The sequence below is a fragment of the Nannobrachium achirus genome, assembly GCF_963921795.1.
Source record: "Nannobrachium achirus genome assembly, chromosome: 23".
Lineage (NCBI taxonomy): Eukaryota > Metazoa > Chordata > Actinopteri > Myctophiformes > Myctophidae > Nannobrachium > Nannobrachium achirus.
This window is the reverse complement of record NC_137830.1, coordinates 50,264,669-50,285,521: the sequence shown is the minus strand read 5'-3', so window position 1 is coordinate 50,285,521 and position 20,853 is coordinate 50,264,669. Positions and strand designations below refer to the sequence as shown.

Sequence of the window (20,853 nt, the reverse complement as noted above, 5' to 3'; positions counted from 1 at the left end):
GTAAATGATGTTGATGCTGTCTTTCTGTCAGGGTCCATCGGCAGAGAGCAGGGTCTCCTGTACCCAGCTGTGTCTCCATGAAGAGTGACTGGTCCATGGATAAAGGTATTAACTTCAAAGATGGACACCACTCTACTGATCCCAGGTCAGAATGTAAAACACATCATTTAGTTGTTATGAACTCTACTGATCCCAGGTCAGAATGTAAAACACATCATTTAGTTGTTATGAACTCTACTGATCCCAGGTCAGAATGTAAAACACATCATTTAGTTGTTATCAAACTGAACTCTACTGAGCAGCAGATGAGGAGTATAAATTAATACAGTGAGGATTTAGTTTTATAGCATGAACAGTTATGACATTATCAGTTGTTAGTAATCTCATCATACTGTCCAAAACAACCAGATAGATGTATTTATGATTTAATGTTGGCAGACTGATTCATTGATTGGCAACAGAGCCAAGCCAGTGCACAGGTAGCCTGATTTCAGACTGCTCAGAGAGTGGGCGGGTCTATGGGCTGGTCTATGGGCGGGTCTATGGGTGGGTCTATGGGTGGGTCTATGGGTGGGTCTATGGGTGGGTCTATGGGCTGGTCTATGGGCGGGTCTATGGGTGGGTCTATGGGTGGGTCTATGGGTGGGTCTATGGACTGGTCTATGGGCTGGTCTATGGGTGGGTCTATGGGCTGTCTATGGGCGGGTCTATGGGTGGGTCTATGGGCTGGAGCAAGGCAAAGTGCACAGGAGCAGGGTGTCGTGAAGGACGCACTGCATTCTTGTGTTATTGTGGGCTCGCTGAAAGCGAGAACACTATGTTATCTTCATTATTTATCTATCAAGTTCTCCTCAAAATGATGTACAGTTTACAGTTTATGCCTTTAGCAGACGCTTTTAATCCAAAGTGACTTACAATAAGCAGGTAATACATCACTATAATAAACAAGATAATATGTCAGAACATCAACAACAATAACAACAATAATATAACAAATGCATATGAATATCAATCTAGAAAAAACAATATAATCAGCAAAGAAAAAAGGTTCTAAAAACCTAAAAACAAATGCTAACTAGCTTCATGTATGGTCATTGAGTGTTTCAGTAGTGCTATGCTATGAAAATGTGAGTCTTCAGTCCACGGCGGAAGCTAGTGAGTGAGTCTGTTGTTCTAAGTGTGACAGGGAGTTTATTCCACAGTTTGGGGGCCAGGAGGGCAAATTGTCTCAGACGAGTGGATTTTTGACCTGGGGTTTTCAGTCAATTTCTCCTAAAAAATGACATAAGTCAAGTTCTCTTTAAAAAGTGACGTAATCTATCAGTCAAGTTCTTGCGTTTTATATTGTGAATGATGTCACAGTTCTGATCTAGAAGTATGTCGTGTTTGCATCGCTCACTTCGCACGGGTGCTTTTTGCACAAAGGTAAAAGTGAATATTTTGGTCCTGATGCTTCACACACTGTTGTCACTGTTGTCATGACAACATGACATCACCTTCCCAATGAATGAACCATTGTAAAGCGCTTTGATCACTTGGAAAAGCGCTATAAAAATGCAATTCATTATTATTATTATCACAATATAGAATAGAAACGCTATAATGGAATTCATTTCACAACTAATTTGTTGCGACTCGCGTCAGCGCAACCACACTTGCAATTTCCCAGAATTACACCTTTCTAGTTTTATCTAGCTTTATTTATTGATGCTACAATGTGTAGACGAGACACAACCTAAGAATGTTACTCTCTTTATTGAATAAAGTAACAATAAAGGATCTTGAACAAACTGACATTTTTGGTCTATTTTTCTGATTCCAGAAGTCTTCACCACAGACCAGAGTCTCCGACAGACAGCTGTATGAGTGACTGGTCTAGAGAAAGACCTCCTGACTTCAGTGAACCTGGACCTCCACACACACAGTAAGATCACTGATCTGTAGGAACTAGAGAATGTCTTGTATCTGCTCACAGATGTATAGACATAGTAGAGTATCTCTGTCATCCGTAGTGATCTTTGATTCACGTATTTGCGACCGTCAGGGAGCAGTTTACTATGAAAACCTCCACCGGCCGTCCGTCCGTCCGTCCGTCCGTCCGTCACACGTCACACGTGACCATCAACAAACGTCACACCTTTGTTGATGTTTAAATCGAAGAGTCTTGGTCAAATACTTCTGTTGGTTTCTGCACTGATCATTTATACAATTCAGCTGTGTTTGCTTGTGTCATCATGATGAGGTCATAAATCAGCCATGCCCAAATATAGATTTTACGGGTTTACATGCTTACTCAGTTATTCGTTATGTGAAAGTCCTATGACGTCTATGATATCTGACATCATCATACATACATTCCCTTTTATGCCCATAAATGGAGATCCCCTCTGTAGAACCAGCCACTGACATCACTGTAATGTCAGGGGAACCAAATCCCTTTTATGCCCATATATGGAGATCCCTGTGATGCCAGGGGAACCAAATCCCTTTTATGCCCATATATGGAGATATGGAGATCCCCGTGTTGCCAGGGTAACCAAATCCATTTTATGCCCATATATGGAGATCCCTGTGATGCCAGGGGAACCAAATCCCTTTTACGCCCATATATGGAGATCCCTTATGTCATCAATATTAAGCCCATATCTGTGAATATCTTTGGGTACCAGATGTCTCCATATATGGTTAAATGGTCCGATATACATCACTGGCCAGAAGACCAAGAAATGGTGCAACCTCGCCCTTTGCTTTTCTCCCTTAGGCATCTTACTGGTAGGTAGTTTAATGAGGAATGCAGTATGGTGGTAGGTAGGTAGTTATGGCCTTTGATGTAAGATTTTCACTTTCTAGGATAACTATATTTGCTATTCCCAGATGATGCCCTTTTAGGGTACCCCTCATGCCCATATATGGAGATCCCCAGGCTTTACTAATTAACATAAGTTTTATGCCCATATATGGAGATCATTGTCCCAATGTCATCAGATATATGGGCATAAATGGACACAGGCAAACTAGATGGGCTGTATGGATATCCAGATGTGTGATGTAAGTGTTTTATTCCAAATGTGGCACCCCACAGACATATTTCCAGAAACAAAATCCCTTTCATGCCCATATATGGAGATTTCTGATGTCATCAATCCCAGGCCCTGTAAAAAACATGGTTGCTATGGTAAACAGTTGGTTGCTAGGGTAAACAGTTGGTTGCTAGGGTAAGAAAACATGGTTGCTATGGTAAACAATTGGTTGCTAGGGTAAACAGTTGGTTGCTAGGGTAAAAAAAACATGGTTGCTGTGGTAAAAAGTTGGTTGCTAGGGTAAACAGTTGGTTGCTAAGGTAAAAAACATGGTTGCTATGGTAAACAGTTGGTTAGTAGGGTAAACCTTCAATGATTTTGACATCTTGTTACTAATCTGTCGGTAGATAATGCCGGTCTTATATAAGGGTCATTTGTGTACGGTGTGATGTCATACTGATGTCAGCAGTGTGACAGGAGATAAGCGACCAACGGTCGCTTATCTCCCGATTAGGGAGTCTTACTGGTCTTAGGTTGTCTTAGACATGCGTCAGGGTTCCTCACAGTGAGACCAAAAGATGTACAAGGGTCTTCTAGAATCTGTCTGAAAAATGGTCCAGATGTGATAATCCATTGCAGAGTTAAAACCAGATGAATGTGGCTTGTTTTTGCCAAAACGCATATATTATACTTGTCTTTGGCAGTAAAATGGTCCCATTGATCCTCTGATCCATCCTATCCTTGCAAAGTGAACTGGGTTTATGTGAGAACTATTTTAATAATCCTGTCTTTCTGTCAGGGTCCATCAGCAGAGAGCAGGGTCTCCTGTACCCAGCTGTGTCTCCATGAAGAGTGACTGGTCCATGGATAAAGGTATTAACTTCAAAGATGGACACCACTCTACTGATCCCAGGTCAGAATGTAAAACACATCATTTAGTTGTTATGAACTGTACTGATCCCAGGTCAGAATGTAAAACACATCATTTAGTTGTTATCAAAGTGAACTCTAGTGAGCAGCAGATGAGGAGTATAACTTAATACAGTGATGATTTAGTTTTATAGCATGAACAGTTATGACATTATCATTTGATAGTAATCTCATCATACTGTCCAAAGCAACCAGATAGATGTATTTATGATTTAATGTTGGCAGACTGATTCATTGATTGGCAACAGAGCCAAGCCAGTGCACAGGTAGCCTGATTTCAGACTGCTCAGAGAGTGGGCGGGTCTATGGGCTGGTCTATGGGCGGGTCTATGGGCTGGTCTATGGGCTGGTCTATGGGCGGGTCTATGGGCTGGAGCCAGGCAAAGTGCACAGGAGCAGGGTGTCGTGAAGGACGCACTGCATCTCATTGGTGGTTCTTGTTTTATTGTGGGCTCGCTGAAAGCGAGAACACTATGTTATCTTCATTATTTATCTATCAAGTTCTCCTCAAAATGATGTACAGTTTACAGTTTATGCCTTTAGCAGACGCTTTTAATCCAAAGTGACTTACAATAAGCAGGTAATACATCACTATAATAAACAAGATAATATGGCAGAACATCAACAACAATAATATAACAAATGCATATGAATATCAATCTAGAAAAAACAATATAATCAGTAAAGAAAAGAGGTTCTAAAAACCTAAAAACAAATGCTAACTAGCTTCATGTATGGTCATTGAGTGTTTCAGTAGTGCTATGCTATGAAAAGGTGAGTCTTCAGTCCACGGCGGAAGCTAGTGAGTGAGTCTGTTGTTCTAAGTGTGACAGGGAATTTATTCCACATTTTGGGGGCCAGGAGGGCAAATTGTCTCGGACGAGTGGATTTTTGTCCTGGGGTTTTCAGTCAATTTCTCCTAAAAAATGACATAAGTCAAGTTCTCTTTAAAAAGTGTCGTAATCTATCAGTCAAGTTCTTGCTCGCACAGACACCGTTTTATATTGCGAATGATGTCACAGTTCTGATCTAGAAGTATGTCGTGTTTGCATCGCTCACTTCGCACGGGTGCTTTTTGCACAAAGGTAAAAGTGAATATTTTGGTCCTGATGCTTCACACACTGTTGTCACTGTTGTCATGACAACATGACATCACAATATAGAATAGAAACGCTATAATGGAATTCATTTCACAACTAATTAGTTGCGACTCGCGTCAGCGCAACCACACTTGCAATTTCCCAGAATTACACCTTTCTAGTTTTATCTAGCTTTATTTATTGATGCTACAATGTGTAGACGAGACACAACCTAAGAATGTTACTCTCTTTATTGAATAAAGTAACAATAAAGGATCTTGAACAAACTGACATTTTTGGTCTATTTTTCTGATTCCAGAAGTCTTCACCACAGACCAGAGTCTCCGACAGACAGCTGTATGAGTGACTGGTCTAGAGAAAGACCTCCTGACTTCAGTGAACCTGGACCTCCACACACACAGTAAGATCACTGATCTGTAGGAACTAGAGAATGTCTTGTATCTGCTCACAGATGTATAGACATAGTAGAGTATCTCTGTCATCCGTAGTGATCTTTGATTCACGTATTCTTAGGTTGTCTTAGACATGCGTCAGGGTTCCTCACAGTGAGACCAAAAGATGTACAAGGGTCTTCTAGAATCTGTCTGAAAAATGGTCCAGATGTGATAATCCATTGCAGAGTTAAAACCAGATGAATGTGGCTTGTTTTTGCCAAAACGCATATATTATACTTGTCTTTGGCAGTAAAAGCGTCCCATTGATCCTCTGATCCATCCTATCCTTGCAAAGTGAACTGGGTTTATGTGAGAACTATTTTAATAATCCTGTCTTTCTGTCAGGGTCCATCAGCAGAGAGCAGGGTCTCCTGTACCCAGCTGTGTCTCCATGAAGAGTGACTGGTCCATGGATAAAGGTATTAACTTCAAAGATGGACACCACTCTACTGATCCCAGGTCAGAATGTAAAACACATCATTTAGTTGTTATGAACTCTACTGATCCCAGGTCAGAATGTAAAACACATCATTTAGTTGTTATGAACTCTACTGAACATCATCTTAATATTTTAGCATGACGACATCCTTCCATATTTGATACCCCAGGCCCCCCAATCCACCAGAAAACCCTGACAGGTTTAATAAAGACCCAGAGATGATCTATTTAATTGACTGTAACCCTGACAGGTTTAATAAAGACCCAGAGATGATCTATTTAATTGACTGTAACCCTGACAGGTTTAATAAAGACCCAGAGATGATCTATTTAATTGACTGTAACCCTGACAGGTTTAATAAAGACCCAGAGATGATCTATTTCATTGACTGTAACCCTGACAGGTTTAATAAAGACCCAGAGATGATCTATTTCATTGACTGTAACCCTGACAGGTTTAATAAAGACCTCCAGATGGATGTCAGTCAGAGTGTTGCCAAACGCCACAGAGCAGAGTCTCCAACACCCAGCCTTGTGTCTATGAAGAGTGACCGTTCTAGATTGGAACCTCTTAACTTCAGTGGACCTCCACACACTGAGTAAGTGCATTTTTAGCCCCTTATGCGAAGATTTCAGACTCAATTGGCGGGCGGCAGGGTGGGCAGGTTATCACACTCTCATGTGCAAAAAAATAAATGAAAATAATCACCTGCTCTTACTTGCCTTTTATTCTTAATAAGAGTAATAATAAGAATACGTTTGAATACACTTGAATTGAGCGTGAGGGAGTGACTTTTAAAATGCGCCAGAGAGGCTTGGAATGAGGTTTCTCCTCCGCTCCTTGGAGCGAGGACCGTCCTCTGCTCCAATTCCACTCCTGTTGGGGCCGTGAACCATGTCTGTGCCTCGCATGGCTTTTTACTGTCAAATAATAGTAAAGAACCCCATTTTGAACAATATGCTTGTTTATTTAGCCCAAGACAATATTGTGCTACTGTAGACCTTTATGTAAAGCGACTTTGGGTACTTAGAAGAGCTGTGTATAAAGATGAGCTATTGTGGAGATGATTATCATCTATTTTTTCGCGGAACTTGCGGGGCGGGCGGGTTTGTTGATTTGTATATTGTTCTGCGGGGCGGGTTACATTCTGTGCGGGCTGTGGGCGGTGCAGGCTCTGAAAAAAACCTGACCGGCTCATCACTAGTGTGTGAATACCAGTGTTGGGAAGAACGCCGTTACTTGTAACGACGTTACGTAACGAAACTACTTTTCTCGGTAACTAATAACGTAACTCGTTACCTTTCCCATTTCAATAACGCCGTTCTAGTTACTGTGGTGTAAAGTGGCTAGTTACTTTCAGTGGTCCAATCTCCGCAGCGGAGAGCAGACTGTGAGAACGGCAGCGGTCAGCGGAGCCTCCCCTCCACTCCCCTCCCCTCCCCTCCCTGCCCTGTCATAAACTTCCCCTGCATGTGTCTGTGGTAAATCTCACAGTAGAGTGAAAGGCATGCCTGGTCTAGCACACTAACTTGTGCTGTAGAGGAGCAATGATTGGTTGACCTAGCTTAAACCTTCAGGCTAAGCCAATCAGAGACGGCCTTGGGCGGGTCTTAAAAAATACACACACACTGAAGCCAGCGCAGTGAGCGCACACACATTGTCACATAAACAGTGAAGAGAAGAGACACGGAGCGGAGAGTTTTAGTGTCTCCAAATGCTGACGAGATCTCGAGACAACAGCAGCTTTGCAACTTGGAAACATTATTTTAACTTTGTGGAGATAAATGGCGCTAGAATCTACTCCACCAAAATCGCCACAGCATGTCAGATTGATTGCCAAGCCACGTAATGCAAGTGCTAGCTAGATATGAAACATGCTTGATCAACAATGCTTTCCATCGCAACCTTTGAGTAGAACTAGTCAGTGTGCACAGCACAAAGTTCACAACTTGGTTTGAAAAAGGCTACAATGATTATATTCCTGTCAACATTTCTAAACATATCTTTAGCTTTATTGTTCCACTGCATTTCTATGCATAATAATTGCTACAATGACAGGGAGTTGTCTTTTTTCTTTATAAGGTCATTATTGAAGCCCCCTTGCTTTTTGGCAACGTTTTTTAAATAAAAAAAAAACGTTATAATTAGTTTTCCTGTTCTTTTTTCACATTAACATCACCATTAAATCCTATTGTTTAGTATTACAATGCCATTGGCCACGATATTTGCATATAAATACCCCCCACAGAGAATGACATTCACACTTCCCTGAGAAGTTGAAATTCCAGCTTCTGGTTGAACAACATCTCACTTTTTAACTGAAGCTATTCCTCACTAAAATGCGAATTAGAACATGATTTATGATTTATGGCTATAAAACATTACAAAAACGTTTTAATTTTTTTTTTAATTACATTTTCCTGTGATTAGGACTCCTACTACACCATCTGATTTTTTTTTTTTTTTGGGCCAGTAGAAATTAATTCGGGCCTTGCAGGGCAAAAAAAAAAAAAAAAAAGTGTAACTGACTTTTTCCAAAGTGTAACTGACTTTTTCCAAAATGCTTCGTTTTGATTATATATATTTTTTAAAGTAAAGTAAGGTAACTAGTAACAAGTTACTTTTATAATTTAGTAACTAGTAACGTAACAAGTTACTTTTTCAGAGCAGTAACTAGTAAAGTAATAAGTTACTTTTTTAAAGTAACTTGCCCAACACTGGTGAATACTGACACACCACTGCACGTACAGTAGCCTAAGTTAGACAGGTCCTGACAGACAGTCAACTAAGTATTTAAAGATTGAAGCCTTGGTATGAACACATCAGGGGTTGACACTAAAGTCTCAGAGGAACTTGCCCGTCAGGGAAGTGCAGCTCATGTTCTACTTGTCCAAAGGTCATGCCCACTTGCCCGGAAAGTAAATCGTCTATTAGAAAATGATAGGTAAAATTTTAATTACCGCTCAATTTAACACTTATTTCTTTACTTTCTGGGGCTGTGCGATAAAAAATGTCTTAACTCAATACCTTAAAGTTATACCATGTAACTTTTTTTATAAAACAAATCTTAAAATTGTCCTAACTGTTAAATGGCTAAAGTTTTAGAACACCCACTCCGTTATTTTCAGCTTCAAAAGCCTTCTCTTTATTTGTTTTCTATGAACCGTGAGGGGGGGAGAATTTCGCGGCAAAATTGCGTCATCATCACTACCGGCCAATCACAGCGAGGGTTATACACTGCCGGCCAATCACAGCGCATCTTGAAGTGGGGTCGCTAGGGCGGCCATATTTGTAGTCTCCCGTGTGTCTCTATACTCGAGTGAACGGTGAAGCATGGGTGAAGGAGTCGTTTCTCCGGAATGCCTGAACGCACAGGAACCAGGGACCCCTCAAAAGATAGATCTCGGCGAGGTGGAGGCAGACGCGGGGATTGTGAGGCCCGGTCCACGGCGAAAAAACTTACACAGTATAGCTTTAAAATCCAAATACCTACAAAGCTATGATTTGTCTATGGTTTCACACTTTTTACTTTACATTTTTAAGTGTATCAACGGTAAAAACAGCACATTATAGGTAAACAGTGCTATTATTTTACATTCCACAGACTAGAAGACAGAGCACTCTGGCCATGTTAAGGTGTTTAGACTTTAGACAGATATCTGGTGTTGTGTTCATAGACGTTCAGGTGTTTAGACAGATACACCGGTGCCTAACTCTGTCCCCACTAGGTGGAGCACAAATCTAGGAGGCGCCACGAAATATCAGGTATTTCTGGTTATAAAGTCGGCTACAATGTAGGGATGGGGCGGTATCGACATTTTGTTACCGCGATTACTGTCTTTCCATTTACCGCCGGTACTGCGTTAATTACCGCACCCCCGTATCTATTAATTAAGGTTCGGCGATAAGCCAAAATATTGCAATCATCTTCCCAAAATCGCCTCTCCACAGCCTGACTGCCCGAGTTATACTTCTCCGTACAGCACAGCGGGTCTGGCTTTTAAAGGAGCAGATCTACAAGCTCACAACACATCGCATCCGCGACGCGTTCTGAGATTTTTAGATCTGTGCACTCACTGCACTGTCGGGTTACCATAGTAACGTAGACTAGCTACTTGGGCTTTTCAGACACAAACAGCTGTGTGTGAACTGTGAACAAACCAGAAGAGGACGGGTAGTCAGATCATGTACAGTGATTCTGTAAACGTCTCAACTCTCAAATCGCAGTGATTGAGTGCTGCTATATACAGGTTTTAGTTACAAGACTTGACAGAAAAGGTTATAAAATCGCCGACGCGCCGCCGGACGGGGCACAACGCGCGACGCGGTGGAAAAAGTAATTTTCGGTTTTAGTCCACGCGGCCCGCGCTCCGGCAGTAATCCGTATGAATAAAAAAGAAACTGCTACAACACGGTATGTATTAACATCCTTGTGTCGTGTGGATCACAGAGAAAGTTTACACTGCTCTGTACTCCTCTACGCGGCTGCTGTGCTGCCCTGTGTAGGTCTGACTGTCTGTGATCCGAGTGACGTATGTGGCTTCCAAACATGTGGTACACGGCCCAGAGCAGAGCGGCATGGAGCGCATGCGGTCCTCGCTTCTCCCCCGTTTTAAAACTCGCTTGTTTTTGTTTTGCAGATGTGGGGGAGCCATTGCTCCCCTTTGCTCCATTAATTAGGCGCCAGTGGACAGATATCTGGTGTTGTGTTTATCGGTTGCGTCCCCTCTCAAATGAGCACTTGTCGGGTCGGGCAACCTGAAAGCAAACTTCAACTGCCCAATAGTTGTGTTTACCTGCCAGGGGCAGGTGGGCAACCCTTAGTGTCAGTGCCTGACATACATTATCGTATTTCATTGACTGTAACCCTGACAGGTTTAATAAAGAACCAGAGATGATCGTATTTCATTGACTGTAACCCTGACAGGTTTAATAAAGACCCAGAGATGATCTATTTCATTGACTGTAACCCTGACAGGTTTAATAAAGACCCAGAGATGATCTATTTCATTGACTGTAACCCTGACAAGTTTAATAAAGAACCAGAGATGATCGTATTTCATTGACTGTATCCCTGACAGGTTTAATAAAGAACCAGAGATGATCGTATTTCATTGACTGTAACCCTGACAGGTTTAATAAAGACCCAGAGATGATCTATTTCATTGACTGTAACCCTGACAGGTTTAATAAAGACCCAGAGATGATCTATTTCATTGACTGTAACCCTGACAAGTTTAATAAAGAACCAGAGATGATCGTATTTCATTGACTGTAACCCTGACAGGTTTAATAAAGACCCAGAGATGATCTATTTCATTGACTGTAACCCTGACAGGTTTAATAAAGACCCAGAGATGATCTATTTCATTGACTGTAACCCTGACAGGTTTAATAAAGACCCAGAGATGATCTATTTCATTGACTGTAACCCTGACAGGTTTAATAAAGACCCAGAGATGATCTATTTCATTGACTGTAACCCTGACAGGTTTAATAAAGACCCAGAGATGATCTATTTCATTGACTGTAACCCTGACAGGTTTAATAAAGACCTAGAGATGATCTATTTCATTGACTGTAACCCTGACAGGTTTAATAAAGACCCAGAGATGATATATTTCATTGACTGTAACCCTGAGAGGTTTAATAAAGACCTAGAGATGATCTATTTCATTGACTGTAACCCTGACAGGTTTAATAAATACCCAGAGATGATCTATTTCATTGACTGTAACCCTGACAGGTTTAATAAAGACCCAGAGATGATCTATTTTTGACTGTAACCCTGACAGGTTTAATAAAGACCCAGAGATGATCTATTTCATTGACTGTAACCCTGACAGGTTTAATAAAGACCCAGAGATGATCTATTTCATTGACTGTAACCCTGACAGGTTTAATAAAGACCTAGAGATGATCTATTTCATTGACTGTAACCCTGACAGGTTTAATAAAGACCTCCAGATGGATGTCAGTCAGAGTGTTGCCAAACGCCACAGAGCAGAGTCTCCAACACCCAGCCTTGTGTCTATGAAGAGTGATCGTTCTAGATTGGAACCTCTTAACTTCAGTGGACCTCCACACACAGAGTAAGTGCATTTTTAGCCCCTTATGCGAAGATTGGCGGGCGGCGGGGTGGGTTATCACCACTCTCATGTGCAAAAGTATAATCACCTGCTCTTATTTGCCTTTTATTCTTAAAAAAAGAAAAAAGAAAAAAAAAAAGGTACTCTGACGGTTTCCCCATCCACTGCCATTCATTCGGGTCCCCATCTGGAATCAATGGGGTAGATTTACTATAATCACATTTTTGTGTTAGGAATACAACACATACTAACAAAATATTATTGAACTCAAGTCTCCATGGCATGAGTAATCAATAGGAAAAAAAGGGGGGGGGGGAGACAAAGTTGTGTATTAGCTTGATCTTGTTTGATAGGGAGAGAATACAGTCACAGCTGGTACCGCTAACGAAAAAAAGACTTCCCAAGGAATATGTGGAAATTTAAGTTTTTAAAATCAGATCAGAATTGACTGAGATGTGGCCGAGTCAGTCTGCTGTGTTCTTATGCAACCAAATGGACCCGCGCTGGGAAGCCACTGAGGAGGCCAAATGACCTCTAAACGCTTTTGTCAAGGTTCATAATAGCATGTCACTGCATTGCGCCCCCTAATTAACATAACCCCCCCCCCCCCCCCCCCCCCCATGCCTTAACCCATTCAGGCCGGGAACACATTTTGCTGTTTGGGAGGGGCTTACAGTACATGTACAGTATGTAGCAACATATTTGTTTTTGTAGGCTATTTCTGATTTAGATAAGATGTTGCTGTTATCACTTAATTAAGGAATATGAGCTGGGATTAAGTGCTTCATTTTAGGGCCCATAGTCTAATAAAGTTGTCTCCTCCCTGTCCAATCTTTAACTATAGGTGTGCACCCGCTGGCCTACTGGTTCAGGCGCATACCACTTAGGCATGGATGCCTGGCGGCGTCGCTGGTTCGGTTCCCGATCCGAACGACCTTTGCCGCGTGTCACTCCCCATCTCTCTCCCCATTTCCTTTAAGTCTACTGTTCTATCAATGAAGGCATAAAAGCCCAAAATACAAATCTTAAAAAAGTATAATAATAATCTTTAGCTCTAGATTATAAATTACTGTGTGTGCAGTTTGTGAATGAGTGGTGAAGCTGAACAACAGACTGGCTACTTGAGTCCTATCTATGAAACAAACAAATGTGTATCTGTCGGACTGTCCGTCCGTCCATTTATCTGTTCTACTGTCCTATGTTCGACTATTATTTTATTGTTTGTTGCAGCAATGTCATGGAGAAAAAAACAATAATTGTACTCTTTTATACATTTTGCTCATATGATAATTGTTTAAACATGTTTTATGATTTCAGAAGTGTTGACCACAGAGCAGAGTCTTCAGCAGCCAGCTGTGTGTCTATGAAGAGTGACCGCTCGAAAGATCATCCTCCGGACTTAAGTAATGACCCTGGACCTCCACACACACAGTATGTGAATCCTCTCATATAATATACAATATAACACTATACAATATATTATAGGGAAGGGAGAAGAGTCTGGGACGCGTGGAGCGTCGTCCAGGGTGTTTTAGGGAAAGGAGAAGAGTCTGGGACGCGTGGAGCGTCGTTTTAGGGAAAGGAGAAGAGTCTGGGACGCGTGGAGCGTCGTCCAGGGTGTTCGAATTTGTTTGTTTGATCCACACGAGAATTTGCATGAGCCTTCACATCAGCCCAAACAAAGCACACTTTCTGACAATACGCTCAGTATTGGCAACAATTGGTGAGGACCCCCTAAAGGCCTAAATGATATGTATTTGGCAAAGACCCCCTAAATGATATGTACTTTCGCGAGGACCCCCTAAATGATATTTATTTGGCCCTCTGGACCCCCTAAATGATATGTATTTGGTCTTTTAGAGGGGAAATGGAGGCGACCATTTATACTGTATTGAGCATTTGTAAGAATCTTGACAAAACCCTAGTTTGACCCCTAACAAACTTGTTAACCTTCTTTTTTCCCTCGTATAATAAAGTTATTAGGACCCTAACTTTCAACAGCTTTCACAGATTCTCCTAGGTAAACTGAATTTAAATCTTTGTGAGATGTGTTACTAGACACCTTTACAAACCTTTGGAATGGAATTCATTCACAGATTGGACATTTGTCTGATAATATTTCCTGACTACAATCTACATCAACACGTTGAGAGCTTGTAGATTTAAAAATGTATTTCAAGATAGTGAAACATGGCAAAAGATTTTATGGATAAGGGGTAAGGCCAGGGGCGTCACAAGTGGGGGGGACTGAGTTACCAGGGCCCAAGGTGGAGGTGCCTTGATTATGTTATACTTTAGCTATTGAAAAATAGCAGATATACAAGCTTGTAGATCAGCTATTTTTCAATAGTTCAAGCACAAAATATTGTGTAATAATGCATTTTCCAGTCTAAATGGGTTAAACCAGGGGGAGGACCCCTTATGAAGAACATTGAAAACCTAAGAGTGAATCCTTAATATTACTGTTTTAGTCCTACTGTATGTTCATAGACCATTCTTCTATTGTTTGTTGCTGCATTGTCAAGGAGACAAAATCATGAGCTCATATGATATGAACATGTTTTATGATTGCAGAAGTGTTGACCACAGAGCAGAGTCTTCAGCAGCCAGCTGTGTGTCTATGAAGAGTGACCGCTCTAAAGGTCTGGTGCCCAACTTCAGTGATGAACCTCCACACACACAGTAAGAGAATCTTCCTACAGTAAATATCCTCATACTACTGTAAGTTAGGCTACATGTGCACATTTAACAACAACTTTGTTTTTTTGAAGCGGTGAAAGCCGCTTCCAAGGAGTGGCTTTGTGTGTCCCATATGTGTCCCCACATCCATATATGGTCATTTCAGTCCAGAATGAACAGGTTTTATCTGTCCGTAAATGTGTGTCCCATGTGTGTCCCCCACGTCCATATATGGTCATTTCAGTCCAGAATGAACAGGTTTTATCTGTCCCGTACGTCCAGAATATGCGTGTAGTGTCCGTCCCGGTCTGATGATTGGATGATTAAAAATGTCCAATGAGACCATACTTTGAGGATTGGTCAAGCTTCACATGACAATTCGGACCCTCCAGATAAAATCCTTAATTCATTCAGAATTCTGAATTCTGAAGCTCTAGAACACATATCGCTTCACTTCGAACCGAATGTATATACAGAGTTCATAGCTCTAGAACACATAGAATAAAAGTTCACCGCTTCACTTCGAACCGAGGTTTGATTTTTACAACAAGGGTTGTCCTTTAACTACAAAACTCATCACGAGTCTATTTTGAATGCGCTAGTAAGAGCAGCTCTTAAAGAGGCGGTGCCATAGTTTTGTACTTTTTCTGGTTTTCATGTGTCTAGGAGGTTGACAGTACTTCATTAGACCCAATTATGGTGTGGTTGTTATGAGCAATTATGTATTGCCTTTCTATTTGGGTTTTAGCTGGAGGCTGCCACCTTGTGGGGTCAAACGTGCCGGTCCAAAAACACAGATACTTATTACATCACAGAATCAACCCCTCCCCTAATTACCATTCACCCAACATATGTGGGTGTGGCTATTTTCAGCTGGGTCACCACCCACCATGACAACCACGCATACCAATGAACTGGTGGGTGTGGCCACATAAAACATAATTTTAACTGTTTATGTACACTTTTTTGGAAAAACCTTCCTCCTAGTATAATCATAATAGTAGATAATCATGTTTTAGAGGGGGAAAAAATCATGGCACCGCCTCTTTAAGAAGATTCCGGCTCTTAAACTAAGATATGGAGGCGTGACCAATTGCCATTTTGCTATTATGAGTGTGTTAATTAGGGCAGTACGGCAAGGTGATGTGCGTAAAAGGCCCTGAATTAGGCTTGTTTGGGCGTTAATTTAATCAAACCAATCAGCGTAGTGCCTGTCTGTAAGAGCTGCTCCAGAGACAATGACAACAACAACAGAAACAGGGCTGTGTGCTTTACAGCAGAGGAGACCCTGATGCTGGTGCACAGACAAACATCCTCCCCAATCAGGAAGCCAAGTGAATCTGGGTGATTAATACATTCATTAAATGATTAATCTGGGGGTGGGAGAGCATCACACAATGATCTACATCTGGGGCACTGCTTCAGTGATGTTACTAGTATATTCAAATGCCAAGCGCCCCCTTGTGGATCAACTGTAATATTGTCAGATCATGAACATTACAATTGTGAGCTTGTATATCGGCACTATTCATTGAAGGACAAGTAATATAGGTCTTAAGTGGTTAATTCAATAATATAATATAACTTTAATATATTATATTGTCTTCATCTCCACAGAGAGAGACTCAGAACCACACCTGAACAGAAGACATCCAGTCAAACCACAAGTGAACAAAGTAAGACACATTTTACACTAATTAACATCTTCATATTAATTACTATTTTTGGACGAATTTTAGATTTTCTGGCGGGTATTTAAGATATAGTTTTAATGGTAGGCTATATTAGATGTAAAGTTATACATTAACTTGAGTGTTTAACATGTCTTCATTGTCTTCTCATAGCAGGTGTCAGTCCGCAGGAGCAGTTAAAGGTTTATAAGGTCGGTTTGAACCGTCTTGATCGTGTGACATACGTCACTGAAGTGCCCTCCCTCAGCAGCATCTACACAGAGCTCTACCTCTCAGCGGGAGAGAGTGAAGGGGTTAATACCCAACATGAGGTCTGGCAGCTTGAGACAGCTTCCAAGAAGAGGACCCTCCATGACCAACCAATCAAATGCAGTGACATCTTTAAGCCCCTCCTCCTTGGCAGAGAGACACCCAACAGAAGAGTTCTGACCAAGGGCATCGCTGGCATTGGAAAAACCTTCTCTGTGCGTAAGTTCACTCTGGACTGGGCAAAGGGTTTGGAAAATCAAGATGTCATTCTCCTGGTTCCCTTCTCATTCCGGGAGCTGAACCTGGTCAGAGATGAGCAGCACAGTCTTCTCTCACTGATCCATCGTTTCCACCCAGAATTAAAGAAGGTCACAGCAGAGCAGCTCGCTGTCTGGAAGGTTGGCCTCATCTTTGATGGTCTGGATGAAAGCAGGTTTCCGCTGAAATTCGAGAACATTGATATTGATTCTGTTGTCTTCAACAACAATGACATCATCTCTGATGTCACAGTGACATCATCAGTGGGTTTGCTGTTGACAAACCTCATCAAGGGGAATCTGCTCCCCTCAGCCCTCCTCTGGATAACTACCAGACCTGCAGCAGCCAATCAGATCCCTCCTGCACATGTTGACCTGGTGACAGAAGTACGAGGATTCACAGACCCCCAGAAGGAGGAGTTCTTCAGGAAGCGATTCAGTGATGATGAGAAGATGGCCAACAAAATCATCTCACACATGAAGACATCAAAGAGCCTCCACATCATGTGTCACATCCCAGTCTTCTGTTGGATCACTGCTACCGTTCTGGAGGACATGTTGAAGACAAATGAGACAGTAAAGCTGCCCAAGACCCAGACTGCGATGTACAGCCACTTCCTGTGGGTTCAGACCAAGAGGAAGTGGAAGAAGTATCATGATGTGAATCAACAGCAGCTCATGGAGAAGGACAGGGAGGTTCTTCTGAAGCTGGGCAGGCTGGCGTTTGAACATCTGGACAAAGGTAGCATGATGTTCTACCAAGAAGACCTGGAAGAGTGTGGTCTTGATGTGACTGACGCCTCGCTGTACTCAGGAGTGTGCACAGAGATCTTCAAAGAAGAGACTGTTAAATCTGAGGGAAAGGTCTACAGCTTTGTTCATCTGAGCATCCAGGAGTTTCTGGCTGCAGTCTACCTGTTCCACTGTTACACACAGAGGAACATGAACGTACTGGAGACATTCCTGGGAGAAGAAGAAGAAGAAGAAGAAGAAGAAGAAGAAGAAGAAGAAGAAGAAGAGGAAGGAGAAGAAAAAAATATGCCCCTGGATGTCTTTCTGAAAAGAGCCTTCAAAAAATCCCTGAAGAGTAAGAATGGCCACCTGGACCTCTTTCTCCGCTTCCTTCATGGCCTCTCACTGGAGTCCAACCAGAGTCTGTTAGGAGGTCTACTGTTTCAGACAAAAAACAGTCCAAAGAGCATCCAGAGAGCCATCAACAACCTGAAGAAGATGGAATGTGATGATGCAAATATTTCTTCTGACAGATTGATCAACATCTTCCACTGTTTGATGGAGATGAACGACCACTCACTGCATCAGGAGATCCAACAGTACCTGGAGTCAGGGAACAGTTCAAAGACAGAACTGTCTGAGAGCCAGTGTTCAGCTCTGGCCCACATGCTGCTGACGTCAGAGGAGGTTCTGGATGAGTTGGACCTGGACAAATACAACACAACATCAGGCTGGGCGAAATCCAGGCTGGTCCCAGCTGTGAGGAACACCAAAAAGGCTCGGTTAGTTGTCATGTGAATAGAAAATGTATTAGAAGAGAATAAATCTACCATCACATCCAACACTATAAGTAGAAATGATGGTTAATGTAAAATATCCAATAATAATCAGGTCTGGTGGTATTGTGTTTATGTGCAAATAAAGGACAGTCCTATTAAAAATATCCATGGCTAATAAGACATTAATACATTATAATTGACACCTATAACTAAAACACATTACATAATAATGTAATATTACCAGTGTAGTTAAATAAAACAGACATGAGTTATACTGTACCTGTATAATATATAATAATATCACAACAGTCACATTATGTTCCTATGTCCACAGTCCTGTAGCTCCTCTAACCAAACACTTGATGTATTCACCAAAAAACATAGTCTAATATGCTCTGTGTGTGTGTGTGTGTGTGTGTGTGTGTGTGTGTGTGTGTGTGTGTGTGTGTGTGTGTGTGTGTGTGTGTGTGTGTGTGTGTGTGTGTGTGTGTGTGTGTGTGTGTGTGTGTGCGCGTGATAGCACGTCAATTAACAAGTATAGTCGTTATTGTCAGTAAAAGAGTTACATTAAATTATGTATGTGGACATTAAATCATTATTTTATTTGATGACCTTCCTGTCCTGGCATTTGACCTTTGTGCCCTCAAAACGTTGACAACACTAAAGGTCAAATGATCTTGACCCTAGAATGACCAAACTCCTATGAACATAAAATAACCATTAAAGACACACAACAAACAGTTCAAATGTTCACATCAGTGTTCCTCCTGGTTTAAGTGGAAATGCTTTTGGTGCTGCGTTGATACAACCCTCACCATGTGATCCATAATTGGGGTTGAATGATTTTTGTTTTCGTGGTTTTGTTTTTTCTTTTTCCTTCTTGATCTAATCTGTGTTGATAATCTCTGTTTTTACATATTCTACATTTACAGACTTGTTGGCTGTCAACTCATACAGACAGATTATGAGATTGTGGCTTCAGCTCTCAACTCTAATCCTTCACATCTCAGAGAATTGGATCTCAGTTATAACGACGTGGAGGATTCATTCATGGAACTCATCTCTGCTGGATTAAAGAGTCCACATTGTGAACTGGAGATACTGAGGTCAGATTAGCAGCATTATTTAGATTAGTTCTGTTTTATTATTTATTGTTTGATTTTAATAAGAGGAGTGTGCATTAAGTTGACATCATGGTAGAATCATGATACGGTGTTAGTTAGTCCTCACTCTGGCCACTAGGCGGCGGGTGAGCCAAACAGCATCTATGCAAGGCTGTTTTTATTTTATTTATTTTTTCAATACTACTCCACTACATCTCAGATCCAAATATTGTAGTCTACTTTCACTCCACTACAATTATATGAAAACTTTAGTTACTTTGCAGATATAAATGATTATATTATAAAGCCATTTTTAGCCCTGTTTTATACCTATAGAGACTATTTAAAAATATACGATCTACAAGCTCACAACGTGTCGCGCTGTGACACGTTGTGAGCTTATTTTGATGCAATCACTTTCGTAGCCTACTTAACCAAGTACATCTTGAATTCCGGACTTTTGTAACAGAGTATTTCACTCCACTGAGAACGGAGAGACAGAGACTAGAGAGCTCTATGAGTATGATCACAGCAGCTACAGCCCATGGCCATCAGGATCAAGCCTTTATTCTCCAACGATGTTGCACGCAGAGAATAGCAGACCTCCAAGCTCAGAGTCACTACAGGCACATCCACGACGTGATGTGAGCTTGCAGGCTATAGTATGAAGCTGAAGCTTGTACAGCCAGCTGTTCTCAGCGTTCAATGCTGTTGTGGCCGGGTGACGTCTCACCAGCCAACACAGAAGAGGTACGAATGAACTGAAACCCGTGCTGAGCACTGAGCGCACCCCAAAACAACACATTTGGGGAATTGATTACATTTTAGGCACCTGCGCATGAAGTCTCAAATTTGGTAAACAAGACATCTGTCTATATAATGCTGCGCTCATACTGTATATTAGGCTATAGCCTCATTTGAAAACTACCCAGTAGCATTTGGGAAGGCATAGCCTCCCCTATGCTCTGGCATCACATCACACTGATACGCTACAGTAAATACAATATGTGATCCATCATGGCTGCTAGGGAATTATCACGTCCACTTACACAATCATTGAGTGTCAAACTGGTGTAAACACAGACTGGAAGGTTTGCTGGTTCCCCAGCCCACCAGCACCAGCAGTCTGTTGTCTGTTTCATTTAGTCAATAAGGCTGATATCATGGTAACCCACACTGACTAGAAACAAATAATAAAAATAATAAGAAGCGATAAAATATTGATATATTATGTGTACTTTTTTTGGGGGGAAAAGAAGATGAAGTCCGCACACTGGTGGCTCGCTCCCAAAGTTGATTCTTTATTAATTATAACATTAAAATCGACAACGTTTCGATGCCCTTCGGCGTC

At 41.5% G+C, this 20,853-nt stretch overlaps 1 protein-coding gene across 1 annotated transcript in view; it reads left to right on the top strand.

Moving 5' to 3' along the window:
• The window catches only part of LOC308308969 (protein NLRC3-like), a gene marked incomplete at both ends in the record, with an annotated part of 283,646 nt that extends 264,216 nt beyond the window's left edge, over nucleotides 1–19,430 (top strand). The window contains 3 exons of the mRNA XM_080754422.1: nucleotides 16,309–16,367; nucleotides 16,536–18,379; nucleotides 19,410–19,430. Coding sequence (XP_080610548.1) covers nucleotides 16,309–16,367; nucleotides 16,536–18,379; nucleotides 19,410–19,430 — 1,924 coding nt within the window. The remainder of the gene's footprint in view (nucleotides 1–16,308; nucleotides 16,368–16,535; nucleotides 18,380–19,409) is intronic.
• Between the last annotated feature and the right edge of the window lie 1,423 nt (nucleotides 19,431–20,853).